Raw genomic sequence first — 24,421 nt, forward strand, 5'->3', positions numbered from 1 at the left:
TATATATATATATACACACACCCTGATACTATAAGTATCTCAATATACTCATTTCTAATTCTAAAACACTCTTTAATCACTCTTACAAAAAAAATTATAAATTTTTATCTATCTTTATGTATCATGGTTAAATAAAAACTCCACCTCTATTAAACTCTTGTAGCAAAGATGTTTAGTATTTTTAGTTACTGAATGTGACCATGCAAGTACTTTCCCTCTCCTTGATATTTTCAATGATTTTCTCTCAACTTTCTCAACTTCTACAAACTGAACGTGGAAAATAAAATTCAACTTGAAATATTATCTTGTAAAATCAGAGCATGCAAATTGAAAAAAGTAGGGCAGCCAAGTATATATAATGTAGGCTCAAACGACCTATGATCAAAGCAAAATCAACGGAGCAGAGAACCTCATGATTCTGCAAACCAAAGGAACCTGAGCAAAGTATCAGGTAAAATGAAAGCCCTTCCCAAACCTGTGCAAAAGCAATTGTACCCAAGATAGCTTTTCTCATCATTTAAACAGAGCAGGAAGCAAACATGGATTTCACTGAAATGATTTTACAAGAAAGCATTTCCTGTGAATAACATTACAGACAATGCATACATATCGACCCTAACGATCCTTCACAACATTAGATTCCAAATAGTGTATCATCTAAATGGGTCAGAAATGAATACAAATTTCCTGATTTCTGATAACTTGAACATACAGGAGAGGCCAAAATAGGAACCTCTTTCTTAGTTATCACCTCCGGTGAGTCATCTGCCTGTCAACGACCACCAGGTGCACATGAAGATATTAATCAGATTATAAAAGGGCAAGAAAGAAGAGAAACAAAATGTGAGAATCAGGTGGAGAATAGGATGAAAGCTGGCCTTTATCCCACTCAATGGTAACAGCAATTATGGTCATATGGTCACAGCTAGACTCTGCAAGCTAGAGGCAGGAAAAGTAGTGGCACATCAAATCTCATGGCTAAAACATGTCTAAATGCGGAGTGAACCAGTCACAGGATCTCGGCTAGAATTGGCATTCATAGAGAGGTTTGCAAATTGGGAGTCCAGGTCCCTGCTGTTACTACGGCGATGGCTAGAAGGTTTCATTTGCTGTGGCTGCTGTTGCTGCTGATACAAGGCTCGTAGCCTTCCAATCTCCCTCTCCAGAACTTCATGCTCCACTGAAATCACACCTCAAAAAGTTTAGGAGTAAAAACATGAAAAAGAATATATACATAAAAGCATATTCATTCATGATGATCAATAAACCCGTTCTCAATCCATTATCCTTTTTATCTCAGTCATCTTGCTACATTACTTCTATACCCTTAAATCTTCAGAATAGAACTAAATAGGCCTAAAACTAAGTAATTGACTCTTTGCATTTTTATATGCTAGCATTATGAAAAATAAATAGGCCTAAAACTAATTTTTTTCATACAGCTTCTCACAATGAGAACTACTTGACTCTTAAGAGTTATAGAAAAAAAATCTACAACCAAAAGTGAGAGATAAAAGGACAATATATATCAACACCTTAACTGTCAAGAAGTCAATAATTAGCGCTTACAGTATTTGATAAGCTGTTCCTGGGCCAAATTTTCTAACCGTTGCGAAAGAGCTTTATTCTCCATGCTTAGAATAAGATTTTGCTGATTGACAAATTCGAGCTCAGCTGAAACTTCTGATCCTTCTGCCTGTGAGGTCCATTATGACATCATCATAAAATCTTGCAATTCATTCAACACTCTTACAAATTAAATGGAAATTACACCTCACAGGCAGCTTCTGCAGGGATAGAGATACTTGCCTGCAAAGCTTGTACATTTCTTTCCAGCTCAGCTATGTACTGAAGTTTACGGACCCTGGAGCGCTGGGCAAACTGCCTGCATTAGATATCATTTTAAATGTTATAGACAATAGTATCGCTTTTCGACTCATTGTAGAGTACGTGAACTTTCTCGTTTCTTCATATCATTCATGTTATAAGTAGCTATTCTAGCTTCTACAAACAGGTCTCTAAAATAACTACCAAACAGCAACATCTACAGTCAGACATCATACCAAATTTTAGATTGGTTATTTACACATCAGAAATGTAGAAATAGCATAAGCCACAGCACATTCATAGATCAGAGAAAGAAAGATATCTGTCGCCCACAGATATGATTACCAGGGAAGTCAAGTAGAAAACGCTGAAGGAAGAAACACATCCTCCTCAACAAGATGAAAAAAAAAATGTTAAAGAGTTATGTTTAGGAAAGAATAGGACCTTATCTGAATGAACCCTAGACCAGTACACAATTCTTCACAACTGAAAGCACCGAGAGTTGGTCACAAGTTCATATACAGTAGACAGAATGAACTGTGATATGGAAAATTTTTTTTTTTTTTTTCCTTTTGTATTAGTCAATTCTTTTTGGAAACTTTTGTCCTTCTTGAGCTTAATACTGTAAGGATTATTTGGTGCTTTATTTTAGTAGGGTCACAAGTGCGTTGAGTCTATGGATATCATACTTGTAATGCTTCATATTAAGAATCAGTGTTCATGAATCAGCTCTCCAGTAATTATGCTTTAAGGTTGTGTCATGCAATCTACTTACAGAAATAATTGATCTACATAATGAAATAATTGAAATAATTACATTACCATTGGTAATGCATCCTTACAATAATACACATTTGGACACCAATAATGGCGCTTGATCCATCCAGTGCATCAAAGAAATATGCATTGAACACAGAAAGGAGAGGAGGGCACTAGCAAGATTAAATGATGACACCAATAACGTGATTTCATCCATGCTCCATGTCCAAGTAATATATCAAAGTAAGCATGGGGTATTGAATAATGAAGACGAGTAACAAAGGACATACTGTTTAGCACGTTTTGAATCAGTGTCTGATGCAGAAGACTTGGAATTTGAACTGTCCTTTTTTTCTAATGAAATTTTTGGATCATGTGGACCATCGAGTGGATCTTGCTTTTCACTCTCCGAAACACAATCTGCTTCCCGTGGGGCACATGATGATCCTGAATTCTGCATACCAGCATTCTCCCTGACAGAGGACAGACTACTTGGAAAGGTAGGGGCATTTAAAGATGAATCCCAAACCCTATTCTTCTGTTTTCTCAAGTTCATTTCAGAATAAAGAGAAGCTTGCCTGACATCTTGGTGATGATCAAAGTCATGAGATCCCCAAGAAGGTATGGACATCACATTTTTATATATGCAGTCATCCAGTTCTGCATAATCTATGTTAGAAGCATGAGCTACATCCATGTACGCAAAGGAGTCGCTTGATGAACGCCTATGACCTCCTCTGCGAACAGGTGTCTCTGGCTCATTAAGAAGATCATCAAGCCACGAAGGCTGCTCCTCTATGAAGAGAGTCTCAGAAGAAGTTCGCTGATGATGTGTGTTTCCCCCTCTATGCTTTTGAGCAGTTTTTGATCCAAAACTATTGCTGGGAACATGATCAATGTAAGATGGCGAAACACTAGGAAACGGACTTTTTGGAGGAAGTAATGGATGTTTCCCTGAGTACATCAAATTTCTTATGTTCGCTGACCCCTTGGAATTTGCCATAGCCAAAGCACTAACAGTACCTGTCAAGGAATTAGATATAGAAAACAAATCAGGGTTTTTAATGGTAATTTGGTGAAATTTTCTGATGTTTTATGGTCTCTCAAACACATCCACACAGAGGCCTCAAAAAGAGTAATACAGATAACATCACAAAATATTTCGTAAAACCCATATTCTCTAATAAAAGAAACCACATTGAACAAGAAGGGGACAACATCCATCCACCAAAATCTGTTCTCTACATTTCTCATTACATTCAAGGCAGGCATAATAACAACAGCATACCAGATCAAAAGCAGGAAAAATAAATAAATAAATCAGATGTCACAAATTCAGCAATGAACTTTAATAATCACCGGTTACCACCCATTGGATTTTGATGATCAAAGATTTACGCTGACCCTCTTAATAAGACAAGGTTTCAAAAGAGTAAATCGGACCTGAAAGCAACTCGTGTGCTATCTTTCCTAATTTAATCAACTTTCTTATGTTCAATTTCATCAACCCTTTTGGTCATGTTGGTGCCAGGCCAACATGCAGTCTTACAGAAACTAATTTTACCGCATTTAATAGAAAAAACAACAAGGCTACCAATCCAAAACCAAAAGGATATAATAAAATTAAAAAGAACAATCAAGAAAAATGCAAACAGCAATTCCTTGCAGCATCTCTCACAACTTAAAGCTTAAGTTAACAACAGAATACTCAACAGAAAAACACTACATTACAGCCCTCTGATTGTAAGGTTTTTCTTGTTTGGTTGCCACGAAAAGGAAAAAAGATTTCAGTATGACACTCTAGACTAAACAAACTTATTGATTTTCGTCAATCTGAATGTAAAGTTCACGTTTTTTCAGCTCCCGAAAAAAAAAAAACCCTCAATTTAAAATAGCAAATTTCTCTTGATTTCCTAATTTTCTTGGCAACCAAACAAGAAAAATTCTACAATCAGAGGCGTGCAATATCTGAAACAACAAAAACAAAATTTGTGATTTGTTTTTAAAAATTATTGCAATGTGTTATAAAAATAAAAGAGCTAAATTGAATCAGAATCTCAACTTTTCTTTATGAAAATCAAAATCAAAAACAAAAACAGATTCGCTTGGACGCAAAATAAAAATAAAAATAAATTACCTTTTGGTGGATTGAAGAAATTAAGATCTCTAAATGCAATTCAAAACAAAGCGAAGAGAAATCAAATAAACTGAACAGTGTCTTTCTAATTTAGGGTTTTTTCCCCTTCAATGCAAAGGAGACCTCTCCTCTCTCTCTCTCTCTCTCTCTCTCTCTCTCTCTCTCTCTCTCTCTCTCTCTTCCTTGTTCAAATGGGCTGGATTGAAAATCTAGACAATTGGAGTTATACTCTCTTTATATTTCACTTTATGATATTATTATTCGGAAAAAATTACAGCAGTGTTTTTTTTTTTCGACGTAAAAGATATTTGTGTATTCATTTAAACTGGTTTTACTCCTCAAGCGATTTTAAAAACGCATCTTTACATAAATTAATATATTTAAAATAACTTAATAAATCCTTCTAAATATTAAATAAATCCTTGGTGATATTATTAGTGTTTGTTTATTTTTTATTTTTTTATTTTTTAATGAGATGCATTTTTATATCAATTTACTTATCATTAATGCTAAAGCTCTCTCTTAAATATTTTTAAAATGCATTATATATTAGTTTAATGCATTGATTAGGGATAATATATTTCAAAAATAGTAAATTCAAGCCTAGCCAGAAAAACTTTGGGCAAAACGTTATGATGTGGTGGTGCATGACTGCCTTTAGGGCATGAACTGGATCCATGGAGGCCAATGAAGCATGTAGCTTAGCTGGCATTGAGGGTGGAGGTGCCATTCTCGTTTCTTAAAATAGGAGTAATTCTTATGAAGTCAAAAACTAGCTGTGATTGTTGTTAGTTTATGGTTTAATGGGCGTGTGCATTGCAATCAAGACGGACAATGTGGTGTCTAATTGAGCTTATTCAAAGATAAACTTTGTTTTGGGGAAAAAAACAACGGTTTTTGATTTGAGATTTTTTTGGGTTGACTAGTTGCGGTTAAATCTAGGTTTTTGATCAGATTATACCAAATTAATTTTCTTTTTATTTTTATAAGAACTCAACTTAGCTTAGATTGTCATTCGTTGGGATTACATGTCAACTCATTGTGTCAGGTTTTAAAATAGTAATTTTTGTTATAATTTAAGTGTATTTGTATATTTTTAAAATAAAAATTAAAAAAAAAAAAACATATCACAATCTATTGTATTTCAAAACAATAACTAACTATAGTCTAAAACACATAAAATAAATATTTATTTATAATATTTTCTTAAGTGAATTTATGTTATTTTCATTACTTTTTTCTCGAAACAATAATCAAATATTTTTAGTAGATATGACTAAATATAAAATAAAAGTAAATGATGGGATATTTTTAATAAAACAAGAGATGAGGAGGCAGAGTTAATTACGCGTAAAGGGTTTGCAAGTTGGTGATAGAATATGATAATTATGGTTAAATAAAAGAGAAGGAAAGAGAGAAACAGCACATTATTATAATATTAATAAAGTGGTGAAGAAGCCAACCGGCAGCACCCACAAGTGCACAAGCAGACAGCAAAACTCCATGCCTATAAAATCCAACATGTCTCCAACCCCCAAGATTTTATGCCTCTTGTTGGGATTACAGTTCAAATACAGATGTTATTTAAAATTTATTCTTTGTATATTTATTTTTTATATATTTTTTTTATTGTTTTGATGAGTTAATATTTAAAATATATATATATATATTAATTTAATATATTTATAAACAAAATATATTTTAAAAAACAACCATTATCAAAATGATTATATTGCAAAAAATTGCTCATCTTCATCACTAAAGAAATCTAAGCATCTAAAATAACAAGTAATATTCCTTCAAGCCTACTCTTTTCTCTTCTTTTTTTTCTTCTTTTTTTTTAAGTGATTTTCTTAAGGATGGCGATAAAGATCTATGAAAATGGAGTATGCATCCTCGTCCCTGTGGGGTGGACGCCAAAAACATACAATTACACCTTTCATTATTTACATAAAATCTAACTCAATAATTCATTTAAGATAAAGATCAAGATCAAAAAAACAAGATTAAAAATTGAGAGAATCAATTTAATTTTTTTTAAAAAAAAATCAACTAATTGATAATCAGGTTTGAAGCTGGCTTTGGTTTTTTTCTGTAAAACCCATATAAAAAGTATTTATTTTTAGTTTTTAAAAATATAATTTGTACTTTAAAAAAAATATACCTTCAAAAAAAATTACCTCACCTTCAAGCCAAACACACTTAAAACAATGACTAAAAGTGATGCCTACCTCAGCCTCTTACTCTAGGTGTATCCAATCAATACAGAATCCTGGACGCATCTTGCTCCGGTTTAATGACAATAAAGGCTTTTATGGTATAGATTTTCAATAGAACGAGACATGTAATTCCAATTTGGTGAGTTTTTGGATGCTTCTCACTTAATTAGATGTTATGACAACATCAGTCCCTTTATCTGAAATCAATCCAGTTTTCTGTTAACTTTTATAGACACGTGAAATTTCTATGGATTCCAATTTTTTAAAGGAAACGTTTTAAAATTTAAAATGAAAAATAAATTACTAAAAATACTTTGTTTATTTATTTAGGCTGATGTTATTCTTTCCTCAAGAAAATTACTAAAAACACCATTTGATAGCTGAAGTTTAGAAAGCGTGTGATTAATCAATACATCCCACAATTTATTGAGAGCAATTAAGTGTTGTGATTGGAGATCAAAGCTGGATTGTAGTAATTTTTAAACTTATTTTTCAAACCAAAATCATAAGCTCACATCTCAACTTCAACTTTTCATGATGGTAAACATTAATAATTTCCATGTGTTGATTGGAATCAACAAACAAATCAAGCTGAGATCACAGGCATTGTACCCCCACCCCATAAATACGGTGGGTTTAAATTTTAAAATTATAATAACTATAATAATTAAAAATATCTTTAATTTAAAAATATATTAAAATAAAAAAAAATATTTTTAACATCTTGTCAAAATATATATATTAAATAAAAAACATAATTTAAAATAAACTCTTAGTTGCTCTCAATTTATAGAGCATGTCCAGGGACGCAATGCCAAAACGCCTTTAAGTTTCATTTGGAAATGTGGTTAAAACTATATTTTTAGAAAATTTAAAATTTATTATTATCATTTTTTTTGCTAAAATTTAATACAGTTTGTATGTTTTAGATCGTTTTGATATGCTGGTATCAAAAATAATTTTTTAAAAAAATAATTAACATATATTTCGACACGAAAAGTTATTTGAAAAGCAATCGCTACCACACTGCTAAACATACTTTAAATATGCTAATTGCAAAAAACAGTGCAACCTACATGCTGAACATATATACATGAAGGAAGAAATTGCGTTTTAATCGATATCCTAAGCTTAGCAGATAAATTATCTTCTTTAAGCAATCAAATTGTCAATACAAAAACCAATAGCATTTTCTCTGGATTGCTAGGAAGTCTAACTTCTATGTCCATGAACTTGTAACCAGTACAAACATCCAGGTTCAGAATGAGAAAGCTTGTTCAAACTAAAAGCAATTACATCAGATGTCCAGGCAAGTACTTGGAAAAGTCTAATCAAATGAGTTTCAGCCACCCCGAGCTTCCCTTCTCGTGGCATCGTGAAGCAGATCAACATCCACACCCTCTGGAGGAAGTTGAACATATCTCACTACTGATCCCCTTATGAAACAGTTCCTGACAGAAAGCTGAAATTGAACACAAAATCATTAGATCCAGCTAGCACAATCATATGGAAAATCCCAAAAACAAACAAGACTGTCAAATGGTAAATGTAAAGTAATGTGGACATCTTAACTTGAAGCAAACACAAGATAGAGAAAATAAACTCTGGGAAATTATCCACGGCATAACATCAATAACCAGAGTTGAACACAGTCTTAGTCCTCAAAACATTCTTTGGGTGTGTTTGTGTATATGTCAACACCTAAAGAGATGCATCTTCATGCATTTATACAACGAAAATAGCACACACCCTCAAATGCAACATGCATAAATATAGAGAACTTGTCAGCAGAACTCTGGGCAAAGATGAATACTGAGTTTCTCACTCCTCACTCGTGTATTGTATGATTGGCTCGTATCTCATAGGAGAAACAAATGAATATTTTTTGTGATCCCTATTTAGAATTATTAAATTTGCAGGCATCAGTTTGCATGTTTTTATAGCGAAACTATAAATCATTGGCCAGATTGACAGAAATGATATCCAAATACCAAAACCAAACTCTTCTTGACCTTTTTGAAATAGAAGAAAAGGAGAGAAAGAAAACAATGAATGAAATAACTCTCTCTTCTATTCATAAGAAAACGGACATCACAACAGCAGAATACAAACTCTTTGAAGGTGGCAAGCACAGATACACATGGTTTTTTAGATGTGCTATCTTATAGAAAGCTAGGAAGCAGATAATGACATCACCATCCCTTTGCAAATATAAAACCAGCCACAACATCAAATTCCAAAAATATGTGATATCTGCAAAATGTGATTTCTTAAAACTTTCATTCAACCCACTTTCATATCATCGGTCATCCTTAAAACAAACACCCAAATCTCTAGCAAATGGTTACTTGACATAATTATGATCTTCTAGAAGAATACGAAGTTGAGTCGGTGAAGGATTGTGATAATGCAATCCTAATCAGGACACAATTTACATGTAATCTACAACCTGTATGTCTACTCATAATCCAACTTTATATGAGCAAGTTAAACCTCTATAAAGAGAGGGTTTCGATGCATAACTTGGGGTATGCACACACTCATTTGCTTTAAAATCTATCACAAGCTTGTTCTCAACAACAAGCTTGATAACTTGAGCAACAGAGCGGTCTCCAAAGAATAAATCATGGGTCATCATAAGGTTTCAACTGTTTTGCACGCACAACACTTGGGTCCAATGTTGGAAGGAGCAGAGGAGCTTGATATCGATTAGCTCATAGCCTTACCCAACCATTCTAACTCTCCAATCGCGTCAACTTGCAAACATAAAACCTCCACTATTACACATTCTATGTGGTTCTTGAAATTAAATCAAGTACAAACCTTATATTTCTTGAAATTGCGCCAACTTGCAAACACAAAACCTCCATTGTTACACATTCTATGTGGTTCTTGAAATTGCATCAAATCAGGCATAAATATTTCTACGTGGGATCTTAATTTAACATAAAGCCCAGTAGGGTTTCAAAAAAAAAAAAACAAAGACATGTAATTATTAGGGTTTTAAAAGAATTTAAACAAGAGAGACAGTAAAGTACCATGTGAGGATACTTGTCTTGATCGACAACGCGAGTGTTTTCGAGCTTGATGTTGAGGTACTGATCCACAGAGTGAAGAGTCCCTCTTATAGCCAAATCATTCTTCAGCTCCACCGTCACTTCTTTCCCTACCAAATCCTTGAAATACGAAAAAAACAACTGCACCCCACCATAATACCTAAATCAAATCATACTCCTTAACTTATAATCACAAAACAGATTAGGGAATTAGAGATTAATTACCATTTAATCTTATCAGCTCTAGTGCTTCCCTGCACTGCTTCAGTTTTTATAGAGGGCCTGCTTTGCTTTGCTTTTCTTTTCTTTGCTGGGACTCGGTGTCCCTAATGAGCCACAGTCGAATGTCGACTCAATGGGTCCTTATATTCCAGGCTTTGTTTTTTATCAGTCCTTATAGGTTTATTTGTTTCTAATTTGTCTTTATATTTTAGATTTTTTTTTTTAATCTACCTTTGTTACGGGGAAAAAAAATTATTAAATGAATTTACCTAAAAAAATTATTAAATGAAAATTTATATGAAACAAATTTCAAAAAGATTGTGTTTCAAAATATCTATTAAAAAACTTTTTTTTCCCTTTTGAACTTCATATCAATATTTTGTTTTTTCTATGATTATTTATTTTTTAGTACCTATTTGGAAATGTGGTTATTTTTTAAAGTGTTTTTCGTACCGAAATGCATCAAATTAATATTTTTTTTATTTTTTTAAAATTATTTTTGAGATCAGCATATCAAAATGATTCCAAAACATATAAAAAAATTAATTTTTAGTAAAAATAAATTTTGAATTTTTTGAGAATACGGTTTGTACTGCATTTTCAAAAGTTATTCAGTAAAACCCATTATTTGTGTGTATGAATTTGTTTTATAAATGTTAAAATTTCATTGATTAAAACTTAAATATATGGACATATAAATAATTCATATATCATAAGTATAATATCATTTTAAATTACATCATTTTATAGAATCTTACAAATTATGCGCTTGATATAATAATTTTTTTATATATAAAAAAAACATCTAGTTTCGGTGTATATAAAAAATAATATTTATATGGATAGAAAGAGTGCAAGCTGCTGGTTTGGTTTGCCTTGAATCTTTATTAATTAACTAATGTGGGCTTAGGCTTAGTTAATTGTAATTTAATTGATAATAATATATAACTTTATACATAAAAGCAGAGTGCCACACCGAGAGAAATTAAAACAATAAACACAATCCATAACCCCTTTCCTGACTGTAGGATCTATTTTTGTTTAAATAAAAGCATTAGGAAATTCATTGTTATCTTGTTTTTTTTTTCATGATTTAAATATTTTTCTTGACATTTAATACTTTTAAATAAATATTTGTTTTGCTACTAGTAATTAGAATGACTACTTAAATAGTGTGTGATTCCAACTCAAATCATATAATTATATTAATTTATAAATGTATGTTTGATAATATGTTACAAGTAATTTTCAAAAGTATTTGAATTTGTTTCTATAGAATGATTTAAATATTTTTCTTAACATTTAATACACTCTGCGAATTATAAATACACATAACAAGATGAATAAAGAGTGTGTTATATCATTCTAACACCTTAATCAAAAGTAATAGTTAAAGTATTGAAAGGAATGCAAAAACTTTTCTTAGGTGGTTTGATTTTTTTTTCAAATATTTTTTATTTAAAAATATATTAAAATAATTTTTAAAAAAACTTATTTTTTTTAATTCTTAGCTTAATAATTGCTTGTTTTTGGGTGTTTCCATGTGGATCTATGAGGTTTTATATGGGTATTTCCCCTTGTTATCTATGCCATTACATGTGTTTTTTTAATTGATAATCAAACAATTAAAGGGCATAATTGAACAAGTCACACGATTCCTTAATTGATTTAATGGATAAGGGTTTAATTAATATAAATTTGAGTTTTCGTATTCATGGTGATTTAATATGGACAGTGATATTAAGGATAAGAGGGATCTAGGAATAAATCTTGGGTTATATAATTATTTTTTATTAATATAATGTCCGAAACCATATTATGCGCATCTTTAACTAATTACATGAATTTTGAAGTTAACGACCATATAAGTCTGTAGTAGTCCTAAAACATATGAGACTTAAATTAGTGACCTTTAGAGAACAAACCTATAATCTGACCAGTTAAATTAGTCCTTTCAGGATTGGTTATATAATTTTATTTATTTTGATATTGAAATATTATACCTTTATTTTCTATACTGTAAGCCTTCGAGGAATTCATAGGTCAATGATTAGCTTTTTTTTATATTTTGAATGTACGATGTAATTAAAATAAACCAAGAAAACTGATGTCAATGACCATGTTGAGGCTAGATGTTGTCTTGCATGCTTGATTTGCCTGCAACTTGTAACTTTTTTATGATAAATTGCCTTCGGATCTAGTTCTATATCAAGATATCAGATCAATTTGTTCCCAGAATATTTGTAATTAAATTTTTTTTTTTATTGTGATAACTTTCCATTGGTTTGGGTTTTCTAATTCAAATTTTCCAGAATATTTATTTTTCTAATTAAATTCAAATTTTCATTCAAAAGATTTTAACGGGTGGCTCCTTTTACATCTTTTATATTACTCTGAAATTCCCCTCGATTGCAACCTATTTCATTCGAAAGAGGAGGTCAGCAAATACGAAGACTTTTAATGGAAACAATTTGCATGTAAAATGGTTTATTTTACATGGTTTCACTGGCTTTTTCATGAAATTTGGAAAAAATATTTCTCAAATTATTATTTTTATATGTATTTAGATTATTTTAATATATTTTTAATTAAATAATATTTTTAAATATAATCTCTATTGCATTCAAAGATAACTCAAGAGAGTTGATGTTTTAAAAATCAATACTTTTGACAATTAGAATTGATAATAATAACATATTGATAGCAATGTGTCAATATTTTTATTTTAAATTAATTAATTTTTAGATTTTTAGATTGTTTTAATATGGTGGTGTTAAAAATAAATTTTAAAAAATAAAAAGATATATTTAAAAAAAAATTACAATCAATTATACTTGCATACAGTCCAATAAAAGGGTGATGTGTTTATTAACATCAATATATTTGACAAAGATGACCGACAATGAGTGGGTAGCAAGGTGCTTCCCCGAATCCCCACCAAGAAGAGACTCGAAAAGACAGGGATTCTCCCTTTAGTCTCCACTTATTATAGTATTAAAAGTTGATGGTTCATATGCAAAGCTAACAACTACTTTTTCCTCGACAAGGTCAACTACTTTTCCTCGACAAGTTCAACTACTTTTTTCTCGACAAGCTCAAGTGAAACGCCTCTGTTCTTGGCTAGCTGACTGGGACATGGCCCCCTTGTGCAGAATCGAATTTATATTACAACACAACAAAAACACTAAAACTGAAGACAAAATCATTGCAGCCGTCCCCGTATTTTTCAATCTATCTTGGTGGTATAAAAATCATTTTATCCTTCCCCCATTAATTACATCTACTTATTTTTATATTATAAAAAATATTTTAAAAAATAATAATTTTTTTTAGTTTTTTAGTTCAAATTAATATTTTTTTTTTAGTGTTTTCAAATCATTTTAATATGATGATGTTAAAAATAATTTTTAAAAAAAATAAAAAATATTATTTTAATATATTTCCGAATGAAATGTACTTTGAAAAGCAATAATAACCATACTCTCAAACATACATTTGTTTTTAACTTATTTTGTTATTTTTATATGGTATATTAGTTATTATTAATTTGTTTATGAATATTTTTGTTTATTTATTATTTTAATAAACAGTAAAATAATTAAAATATCCCAATAATAATAATAAAAAGTAAGCATGTTTAAGTTTTTTTATTTTTTTATTTCACAATAGAATTACGTATGTACATTATATCTAGAAATTTTAATTTATTATAAAAATCACACCCATACATATTTATAGGTATGCCATTATTAAAATTAATACAATCATCATTTTATCTTAAACTCTTCAATAACTTATTATAAAAATGCTGCTGCATAGAAGAAAATGGGTTATGTTTTTTTGTTTAATCTAAGTAGGAGAAAACGATGCAAATCAGGAGCAAACCATGCACCATAAATCACCTCTCAAACTATTAAAATATTATTTTATAACAAAAAATTTAAATTAAAACCTTCAGTCATCCTGCATAATCATTTGTTTAAATTAAAATTTAATGGAAAATAAGGTTGAATTAGTTAAAAAAAAAAAAAAAACAAGAAATATTTTCTTACTAACACCAAATTTAAAAGTTTGTGTGTTCACATAAATCAGAACCTTATGTGTACATGTTTGATGTTTCAACAATATTGTTACCTGCATTATCCCCAGTTTCATGCTTCTTCCCTTGTGAACGTTCACTGCATCTGCACGGACTTTAACAATTCAGATCAAGTGATTCATGGTGAACTCCATAGCCTCAAAGCTTTAACTGGATATCTATGTGGTAAGAACATCAGGGAGGTTGGTGGAAGCTCCAAGAACTTTGCCCCCAACATCAGGAAATGTTTCATGACCTTGTAAGGCACGCACTTCTCCACTTTTGCTCACTTGAATTGGATATTGCATCAAGTTTCCCCTCATTTCCTTGCTCTCCTCGGAGACATATGCTTTCCAGTTGTGCCTGGAAGTCTTGTTGACAAGTTTCATGCATTCAAGGTTCTGTGGCTCGTCGAAAGCTTTCTCGAGGATGCCTAAGTGCTCTGCCCAGAGGGACATCCGGTAGCCATATACCTGCGTATTCAAGTAATCAACTGTGAGGATAAGCAATATAACATTAGCAATTGTAATAACAGAAGACATTATATATGCTAACTCTACCCTCTTTCAATGGCACTCGTTCGAGACATGATCGTGATGGATTTGATAAAGATATGGCAAGTGCATATTAAGATTATGGTTACTCCTTCACTTTTATTGGAGACCGGAATTCTGTTTATTTTTTTGTTTAAAAAATATTTTAAAAAAATTATATTTTTCTTTACTTTAAATTAAATTTTTTTTTATAATTTTAAATTATTTTAATATACTAATATCAAAAATAAATTTTAAAAAATAAAAAATAATATTATTTTGATGTAATTCTAAACAAAAAAACACTTTGAAAAGCAATTGCTACTATAATACCGACCAATCCAAAAGATATTGACTCGGCCAAGTTCAATCTAAATCCAATCAGGTCAACACCAAAAAAAAAAAATTCTTTCTTCTAAAAGGATTTAGGAGATCTCTCACTAGTGGTTCATGTAAATTATTATTAAAGGTCAGACAGTTAGATGACTTGTGATTTACGACAACCTAACTTTGAAACATGTATTCAGAGTCGAAAAGAAGTTTGTATCTTTAGGTAATCTTTGCATAAATCTCAAACAACTTTAAATCTATTCAATGAGATTGTTAGGATTCTTAAAAAAAAATTAAATTTATTATTTTTATTACATGGATATATTTTGAGAAATCCAGTAAAAAAAAAAAACCCATGCTATCTATTCTTGATTTTCTCTTTTTCTGCCATGTTTTATAGCTGAAAATAAGAGCTGAAGTTTCAAACCTGTCCATGTGGATGAGAGTTTTTTCTGGCCCATGTGTATGTCGGTTGGTAAGCCCCCATAGCGATTTCTGTGTCCCTTGAACCATCCAAGGATCTCTGGTTAATGTTTGCTGATCCCATGATTACGTATTCATCATCAACTACCATTCCTTTTGCATGTACATATATCATAAATCTCCGAAACTTTTGAGCTGCTGCCTGTGAAGAAAACCAAGATTTACTGATAAGGATGTGTAAGAATGACTTTCTATGGTCAGTTCATGCATCAATCATCACCACACCAATTTACTGATAAAAATTTAGGCTGACTAAATGGCAAAATGTTTGCTATATTTCCGATTAAGTCCTATTTTTCCTCATTTCATTCATTAGTTTTTTTATTATTATAAGTATTCGAGTTAATTAATATATATTTTAATTAATTTTTCAAAAAAAAATATGTAAATCTTTTGGTAATCCTAAAATTTATAATATTTATTAGAACATACAGCCTCATCTTTGCATACTTATTAAATCTTATCTTACTTCACAAGTTCAACTAGAAAATCTATGATTCAGGTTAAGTTGAACAAAAAAAAAAAAAAACTATTGAGATGACAAAATTTAATTTACTTGACTAGGTTTTAGTAACTCCATTTAACCATGCCTAACCTAATCGAGTCAAACCCATGGAATTCTTTAAAAAAACAAAGTGACACAACACCATTTTAACTAAAATGATTGACTTGGCTCCATCACCTACGGGTTATCCTAGTAATCTAGTGACCCAGATCTTTTTTCATGTCAGTCTCCGGCAGGTCAGGAAGTTCTGACAACAATTTATTAGAAGTCCAAGTTTGCATTTCATACAGGCATTACAGTTGCAAGAAACAAATCAACGGTGCCTATCTAACAAAACAAGGATGAGCATCTGAAAATTAATTATGTTCTCTGAAAATGGGTGCCTGTCAAAGAAATAAGGTAAGATTGATTTATGGTGTATTTTTTTATTTTCCCTTCATTTACATCTAAATTTTAAAATTTCGATAGTTATGCTTTGACTTGCCTTCAGCATTGATTATACATTAACACGTGCCTTCATGTTAAGAGTCAAAGAACAAATTTTTATATGGTTTTGAGAATATATGCCATACCAGTGAACGATTTTCAGTTTGCTGATTTATCTCTGAAGAATCGTGTGGAGAATTTTCACGTTTACCAAGGCAATAAAAGTTCAAATAATCTTGTGGATGACACCGATAGGAAAGCCCGGCCTTTTCAAGTTCTTTTGCAATAATCTTGTACATCATGGCCATTGTTTGTCCCTGCAGTCATTCAATCATCATTTAGCTTCAGAAATCACAACGCAAGGCGCATAGATATGCAACCATGTTATTTATACGTTTTCATCAACAAATAATACACCACAACGCAAAAATAAAGTTGGAACCTCTTCTTTTCCCGGTTTACTTTTGTACTATTGCCGTGGATGGGGACGATTAGTAGAGATTCTAGTTCCTAAAATTGTGCTTGATTGCCATGTTAAGAAAGATAGGACTTAGGGCTCGAAACCATTCCATCACCGAAATGACACAGAGCTCACACACAAGCAAAAAGTAAACGTGGAGTTTTGCATGAGAGAACACAGAAGTGAGCTGCAGACCTAACTTAACCATGCACAAATGATATGAAGCTGGAGAACAACCTTGTAATGTGCAGAAACAGATGGTTTTTCATTATAATAGAAAGTGTTTGCCGTGTAAGAGATAGTTATTTCACAAAAAAAAAAAAATTAATCTAACCTGCCAATACAAAATTTCCTGCACAGGAGCACTAGTTGGAACACCCTCTGGCCACATTGGTATTACTATATACACTGAAAACCGCTCATTTGCTCTGATTTTGCTAGCAATTTTCAGTGCTAGTTCCATGGGAACTAAGTTATCAGCTCCTGTCATAGAGGACGAAGTTAAAAGAGAAGTTTCCTTGTCATATATCCAACCAAATAGTAATATATAGAAACTAAAAACACCTTAATGTCTTCCCTGAGATGTTTGTTTTTTATTTATTTGATAGCATTTGGTTACTGTTACGATACAGAAAAGTTGGAGACAGAGAAGACACATCTTGCTATTTTAAAAGGACAGAAATTCTTTCTAAAATTGTCCTAGAGATATCTTTATACTATTATGTCTTTGTCTCCTTCCCTCAACCACACATGTTTTTGTCCCGTCGGTATCTATTTCTTCCGTCCTTGAACACTAACAAAACGCAACCTTAGTGTCTATTGAAGCAGAAATCAATAAATTTCATCACATTTGACTAGGAAAGGAAATCAACCTCGTGCCTTTTGTACCTGCATTTTTGTATGATGGCCAATGGTAGGAAGATCCGAGAAAATATTGATTCTCTATGTATATGAAGTGTTGTGCTGATCTTATTGCTTTTACATATGCTGTATGAATGCTCTTATCTACTTTCAAATTCTTTCCACACACAAGATTCTGCAAAACAGGAGCAAAGTTATTGAAGTAGGGTAGGTCTAGAATGTTATCACATAAACCTAAAACTACAAGCATAAACTTAGCTAACATAAATCTGTAATACGCTCATCAAGAGAAGGGTTAAATCTAATATATATTAGCAGGCTAATCATAAAGATAGTTCTAACCTGATCCACAGCTTCTTGGGTAGACTTTGGAAATCCCTTCACAGATCCTGAATCTATAGATCGGAATACCTATAAAAGAGAACAATAATTTTAATTTTTGTTGGCTCCAATAAAAGGGCTCACACATACAAATTATATTCAGTAAAAACCAGCTAATGCAAACCTGCACATGCCAATTCTCAGGATCTCCTTCATCAGTGACATGCACAATTTTATCACCATCAGGACTAGAAGATGGAGTGAGTATCCAGGAAATCCGTTCTAGCTTTATCAAGGCATCATCATGCCAACGAGTGACCTTTTTGATCCTACGCCATTTTGTGGCTTTTTTCCACCTTTGCTCAAAATTTGTCAATATATCATAAGCAGCTGGACCCTCAATTTTACAATGCAAGTCGTGCCATGGTTGCCTTGGGCTTTTGGTATTAGACTAAACATAACAGAGAAAAACTATCAATACTTGAGCAAGAATAGAGAATTCCTTCACCATCTCATCTCATCACTCGAATTATACACAAAACCTCAAGTTATCTAAGAATTATTCCCATTCCAAGCTATAGTAGGAGATGGCACGATTTCTACCATACTAAACTGGGTGAAGTTTGACAGCAGAGCTAAGAAGAATTGTAGCACAGCACTTAGAAAAGCTCAATGGTAGGAATGATCACATGTTTGTGAAATTGAAAGAATACAGGGTTGATTTTTGGTTATGAGACTATTTATTGTTCTGAAGACAAAAAAAATATTCACTAAATTCACACACATCCGAGACATAAATGGTTTAATGAATATGCTCCTTGAAATTAAGCAATGGCATTGAACAAGATATCTGTCTATCTATCTTCTCTTACAAATAATCATACACAGAGACACTCTCAATGGAAAAGCCATTGAACCAATTCTACTCTGTGAATTCCGTACTTCTACCTCTTCTAAAATTTTTGGTTTCTTTGTGCAAATGAACCACAAGTTTGCTACTAAGGATACCTTTTAGCATCTCTTCTGTTGCATTAAGTACTAGAGAGCTAGGCAAAAACCATCCAACTAGATGGTGTTGCAGTAAATCTGAAGTACTGTCCATTTTTAAATGAAAAATCTTATAAAACAAATCCTGTAGGCCAATCCCATTTCTGGGATTTTGTTTTAGCTATGCACTAGTTGATACCATGAAGACAACTGCATTACTGTTTTTCCCAATAGGTTAGTCATCGAGGTGAACATGAAGTTACGCCTATATTTTGTGACATAAAAAAACACTAATCTTCAAATGGAGAATCTAAATCAATCATGTTAAAGTCATTCCAATCAACATGCATGCCACAATTTTCTTCATCCAAATATGCTCCCAGGCAACCAGTAATTACCTCTACTCATCACAACTTAAAGACATAATAGACTTGAGTAAAATCATTTTTAGTTTGCAAAACACAAAGTATAAAAAAGAAACCAGAATTGCTAAAGTGCAAACACAATCTGCAAGAAAATGTTAAACTGTATCTAAAATGTTTCTTCATTTAAGAGTTTTTCTTTTCCCTTTATGAATTGGAGAAAAGATAGCAAAATAAAGTTAACATGTGCTTATATTTATCTTAGTCAGCCTTCCAAAAACCAGAATTAACATCCCACAAAGCACTTCCCTGATAAATCTGTAGAGACTTGCGGATTGAATTACACACAACAAGTGTTTCATGCCATTATACATATTCGATGACAACATACGGCAGTGTACCTCATGATATAAACAGCAAGTTGAGGATGCGAACAATTGTCCTAGCAGGTCAAAGATATTCCTTGCGTTCATATCTTAAATCAATACATAGCAGTGTGCAAATATTCGGATAGCAGATTTACGAAATGATTTAGTGCGTTTGGTAATTAATGTGATTAAAAGTGTTGTCAAAGTTTTTTTAGTCTGAAAACACATCAAATTGATATTTTTTCTAGTGATTTTTAATAATTTTCACATCTTTATATCAAAACCATCAATAACATTCTTAAAAAAAAAACATTAAATTAGTGTTTTTTAATACAAAAAAGGACTTGAACGGATGATATCGTGCCAAAAAAGCTGAGATGCTGTATGACCAAAGATCGTCATTCAAATATTTCTGGATATGTGTAGTAAGAACTTACAGGAAATGTCGGATTGTGAAAATCATTTTCAAAAACTGTGTGAAGATCACGAAAGAGCCTATGTTCAGGAGTGTCGTATCTGCCATCACATAAATCCAAGCCACCAATGAAAGAAGTAATTTTTCGGTTGTTCCCAGAAGATTGAGTATCAAGAATCACGCACTTCTGATGGTGGCTAAAAAGCGTTCCCACAACCTGGACTAGAGTGATTAGTCATGTCAGAGAACAAAATCATAGGCCCAGCACAGTTAGAGCAGATAAGATATGGAATTGGCCACACCTGTTGCTTGAAAACGCTAAGCTTATTGCTTCCATAACGAGGTGCAAGCACGCAATGGACACTAGAATGTTTGAAAAATTTCTTGGTTTCTTCATCATGAGTTTGCATGACACCATCCTGAATTTAAACTCACATAATACTTTTAAAATGGATGTATATATAATATGTGTATGTAGACATAATCCATGCCCATCCAAAGTATGATTTTGGAACTTGATAATAGTTTTTTAATTGCTAGTCATAATTATCGACAACTGGATTAAAAAAAAAATTGGTTTCAATAGTTAAAAAAATCTTAAAGTTGACCGGTCAGGGTTTCACTCAAGGTCATCCAACCTGCCCGAGTCACTTGGGTTTGATCAGCTTTATATCCAAACCGATTAAAAAAAAACCTGGTTTGGACCAAGTTCTTGATCAGCGGGCTACTAGGAGTCAGATCAGGTTTAATAATGCTTTCAAAGTTGCATATAAAAACAACTAATAAATTGTTAACATGAAATCTCTGCAATGTTTATTAAGGTTTTGGAAGTGCTCACCGTTTTCAGACAGAACGTGTCATGTGAAGTTTTATCGTCCCATAGTAGCATAACCACACGGACCCCTTCTTCTGACTTGTACTTTAACAACTCTCCCAGAGTAAGCTCACCTCCCGCTGGCAATGGCTTTGTTGGCTCCCTCACCAGCTTGACACGGTGGTACACTGACCACCCCACAATATATATCAGGTTGTGAGCTTCTAAGATAGCATGGCATATGTCTTCCCAACAACTACTATGCTGAAAAACTTTCCCATCATCCAGGGTAATTTTAGGTAGCACAGCATCAGGTACATGTGCATCTTGGTAAAGTGTCACTGACCCTCCTTTCCGGAGTGGAAAGTATGTATTGGGAACTCCTTTGTATTCTGGTCCATCACCAACACCGTCTTTGTACAAAGGATTGTCTTCAACTGGCTTGAATTGAATGGAAATATGTAACTCAGGGTAAGGTTTCAGGCAAGTTCCAGAAGTGCAAATGATAGGAAACCAATCATTAATAGTATTTCCAGAGATGATTTTCTCAACTGGTATCTCCACTACTCCAATAAGTTGTGCCCCAAGAAAATCGTTGTCCTTGACATGAAACTCTACTTTTACAACAGGGTGGGCAACTGGGACACAGAAATGCTCATCCCACAAAGGGTTCTCGCAATTGGCAATCACTCTAGTCTGGGCTACTGTTGCCCCTGCAAGGCAAACAGACACATAGGGATCACTAGTAATGATTGAATGTTTGCCTGAATGTGTCATGGGTTTGTGTCCACAAATTGGTGAGTAAGACCCACACATAGTAAAACATTTTCTCATATTTTCTGAAGCTAGATCCATATTTGGAAGAGATTTAGCCTCTAAGATCCATATGTCCAATTCACCATGCAAAAAAACAGATTCTTTAGAAGACTGGATTGCAGTGGATTGAGCCTTCCGAGGAACATTGGTTTCTGTACTCATTCTGTCTTGTTAACTTTGCAAACACCAGATTCTCAAGGGCCCTCCTATATTTGCCAAAACTATACCCAAATTTAATCAATCAGATGCTAACGTTATATTGTAGATAGCCAGCCCCCTGAGAGATGAATCAAGTCTGTTATAGTTCCTTAATCCATGCAAATATAACTTGCATCTACATCACAAAGCTTGTGAAACTCACTGCTTTGCAGAAGGAACAAGCATCATAAGCAGTCAGAAAATATGGAACCACAGTGTTCTGACTTGAGCCCAAATCAAATGCATTATGCAGAGATTGCAGTCTCCATAGGTTGACCCCAGGAATCTTCCCCTGCCAGGGAAAGAAAGATGAGGAGAAGCAAAAGAATCAGATTAAAGACCAAAAACATATACATAACCTACACAACCACTTACTAACACCATGCATGCACATAAAGACATTAAAGACAAAAGAACATGACGCAAACCACAAAACATCAATCTGCAAGAGTAGCCAAAAGATTACTCAACTTCCTTCACATACCATGGATGTTCCACTATAAGAATCCTCCACATAAAGTCCAACGTTTACATTATCATTGATGCCAAATTGGTATTTCTTCTAGACAAAACTAAGATGGAATCGCCTGAAATTAATGTGTTTGGTATTATAGTACAAGTTTTTTTTTTAATTTAAAATACATCCAAATTATGTTTTTTAAACTAAAATTCATTATTAACATTAAAACATCAAAACTATCTAAAAACACCTAAAAAATATTAATTTGATGTTTTTTCAGGCAACAATCAATTTAAAAAGCAGGTTATAACACAAAAACAAACACATTCTAGTTTTAAAGCATTTTCATAAATTAGAAGTTATCTCTTAATCTTTCAAATTTCATATAAACAGTATAGTTTTATTTGTCCTGTAACAGAAGTGATATATAATTATTAATCACACCATATCATTATTAAATTAACAAGAGCTAGCAGTATAACACTATAGAATTAATTTATAATAATTGATAATTAATTGAAGTCAGCTAAAACACATCTAATTTTTCCTTAAAATATATAAAAATTATCTTAACCATGCTAATCTAACATAGTAATTATTCATGTCCCAGCTTTTTTCATCTTCCATGGAATCCAAGTTTGTGGATCAACTTTCCCAAGGTGAAACAACGAAGAATAAACTAAGAGCATATCAATCTCTCGTAACTCACAACCAAAAACAAAATCCAGCTCGAGTTCGGATATGGCTGTCCTACTTAAGATCCGGTCAAAAAATTTCCTATTCGCGTTGCATGAAAGCTAGTTGAGGATACCCTAAGCATTAGATCATAAAAAGAAATTAAAAAAAAATAAGTTTCACCATTACATTAAAAAGATAACTATCAAAGTGGTGAGGTTATTAATAATAAATCACGCATGGTTACCTTGAGAAGAGAAGCAAGGAGGAAGATAGATGTAGGGGTCGGAGAATGGAGAAAATGGATGATAATGAGAAGGGTACAAAAGTGGTGCAATGGCCTGAAGCAGGGCCAACCACCATCTTTCGGGGTGGAGGAGGGCAGCGAAAATGGCGGGAAGTCTTGAGCTATTTTATGGGGATGGCTATTATTAGCTGTTCTTTAGATTTGTTTTGGCCATACCCACTAACCTTTCTAGCTTTCTCAAATATAATTTTGCTAACTTTGGACGTTCATGCTTGTTGATATTAATTAACGATTGAGTTGTAATTCTCTAAATTAAGCAGTCCAGTATATTACTAAACTAGCCCATTACCCTCACTGCGTGATTTTTTGTTTAAAAACAATATTAATTAATTATTAGAATTCAAATACAATATTTTTTATTATAATTATAAAATATAAAAAAAATAAAATATTTGACAATTTTACCGTTAATCTACTATAGCTCCTCTCTGATTTTATTTTATTGTAGATGTTTATAATAGACCTTTTCTTTCTTGGTCCCTGAACTTTCCGTCTATTTTGTTTTTATTCAATAAACTTTATTTGTTTTCATCAAATATTCTAATGTTTAATTATAGATTAATTTTGTAAAAAATAATCTGTTTTTGCTTTTTAAACTAAAATTCAAGGATCTAGATTGAAATTGAAATTTCCAAAAAAAAAAAAACTTTACATGTGTTTATTGTTTAAATGATGTTGAAATGTTCAATTTAGTCCTTCAAGTTTCACATTTTTACTCATTTAGTCCCTATTCTTTGGTTTTATGTTTTGTCTTTCAGTTTATTTTTCGAAGTCTAGAAAAGAGAAAAAAGTTTATAAAAAA

The 24,421-nt window shown here is 32.2% G+C and overlaps 3 protein-coding genes across 3 annotated transcripts; all 3 read right to left on the bottom strand.

Moving 5' to 3' along the window:
• Positions 1 to 505: 505 nt before the first annotated feature.
• On the bottom strand, positions 506 to 4,901 carry LOC118044092 (uncharacterized protein At4g06598). The gene is made up of 5 exons (XM_073408055.1): positions 4,724 to 4,901; positions 2,877 to 3,609; positions 1,806 to 1,885; positions 1,570 to 1,692; positions 506 to 1,180 (listed from the first exon to the last, which is right to left on the bottom strand). Exons 2-5 carry the CDS (start codon positions 3,587 to 3,589, stop codon positions 990 to 992), a joined length of 1,107 nt encoding a protein of 368 aa, XP_073264156.1. The 5' UTR covers positions 3,590 to 3,609; positions 4,724 to 4,901; the 3' UTR covers positions 506 to 989.
• Positions 4,902 to 8,073: 3,172 nt separating this feature from the next.
• LOC118044109 (sm-like protein LSM2) lies at positions 8,074 to 10,355 on the bottom strand. Its single transcript, XM_035052265.2, has 3 exons — positions 10,224 to 10,355; positions 9,981 to 10,139; positions 8,074 to 8,404 (listed from the first exon to the last, which is right to left on the bottom strand). The coding sequence occupies exons 1-3, from the start codon at positions 10,224 to 10,226 to the stop codon at positions 8,285 to 8,287; spliced, it is 282 nt and encodes a 93-aa protein (XP_034908156.1). The 5' UTR covers positions 10,227 to 10,355; the 3' UTR covers positions 8,074 to 8,284.
• A 3,830-nt stretch (positions 10,356 to 14,185) lies between these two features.
• Positions 14,186 to 22,308, bottom strand: LOC118044110 (phospholipase D delta). Its single transcript, XM_035052266.2, has 10 exons — positions 21,188 to 22,308; positions 20,652 to 20,768; positions 20,372 to 20,566; positions 18,402 to 18,668; positions 18,239 to 18,307; positions 17,924 to 18,071; positions 17,370 to 17,518; positions 16,722 to 16,892; positions 15,589 to 15,786; positions 14,186 to 14,771 (listed from the first exon to the last, which is right to left on the bottom strand). The coding sequence occupies exons 1-10, from the start codon at positions 22,139 to 22,141 to the stop codon at positions 14,478 to 14,480; spliced, it is 2,562 nt and encodes an 853-aa protein (XP_034908157.1). The 5' UTR covers positions 22,142 to 22,308; the 3' UTR covers positions 14,186 to 14,477.
• Between the last annotated feature and the right edge of the window lie 2,113 nt (positions 22,309 to 24,421).

The sequence above is a fragment of the Populus alba genome, chromosome 3 (genome assembly GCF_005239225.2).
Source record: "Populus alba chromosome 3, ASM523922v2, whole genome shotgun sequence".
NCBI classification, from domain to species: Eukaryota; Viridiplantae; Streptophyta; class Magnoliopsida; order Malpighiales; family Salicaceae; genus Populus; species Populus alba.

Coding starts and splice junctions, on each gene's coding strand:
- LOC118044092 (XM_073408055.1), bottom strand. CDS start 3,589: ATGGCAAATTCCAAGGGGTCAGCGAACATAAGAAATTTGATGTACTCA. Junction 1,886..2,876: donor GATTCAAAACGTGCTAAACA/GTATGTCCTTTG, acceptor TATCTAATGCAG/GCAGTTTGCCCAGCGCTCCA. Junction 1,693..1,805: donor TGTACAAGCTTTGCAGGCAA/GTATCTCTATCC, acceptor CCTCACAGGCAG/AAGGATCAGAAGTTTCAGCT.
- LOC118044109 (XM_035052265.2), bottom strand. Junction 8,405..9,980: donor AAGACAAGTATCCTCACATG/GTACTTTACTGT, acceptor GTTCAATTTCAG/CTTTCTGTCAGGAACTGTTT.
- LOC118044110 (XM_035052266.2), bottom strand. CDS start 22,141: ATGAGTACAGAAACCAATGTTCCTCGGAAGGCTCAATCCACTGCAATC. Junction 20,567..20,651: donor TTAGCGTTTTCAAGCAACAG/GTGTGGCCAATT, acceptor ACTCTAGTCCAG/GTTGTGGGAACGCTTTTTAG. Junction 16,893..17,369: donor AGGAAATTTTGTATTGGCAG/GTTAGATTAATT, acceptor GAATGACTGCAG/GGACAAACAATGGCCATGAT.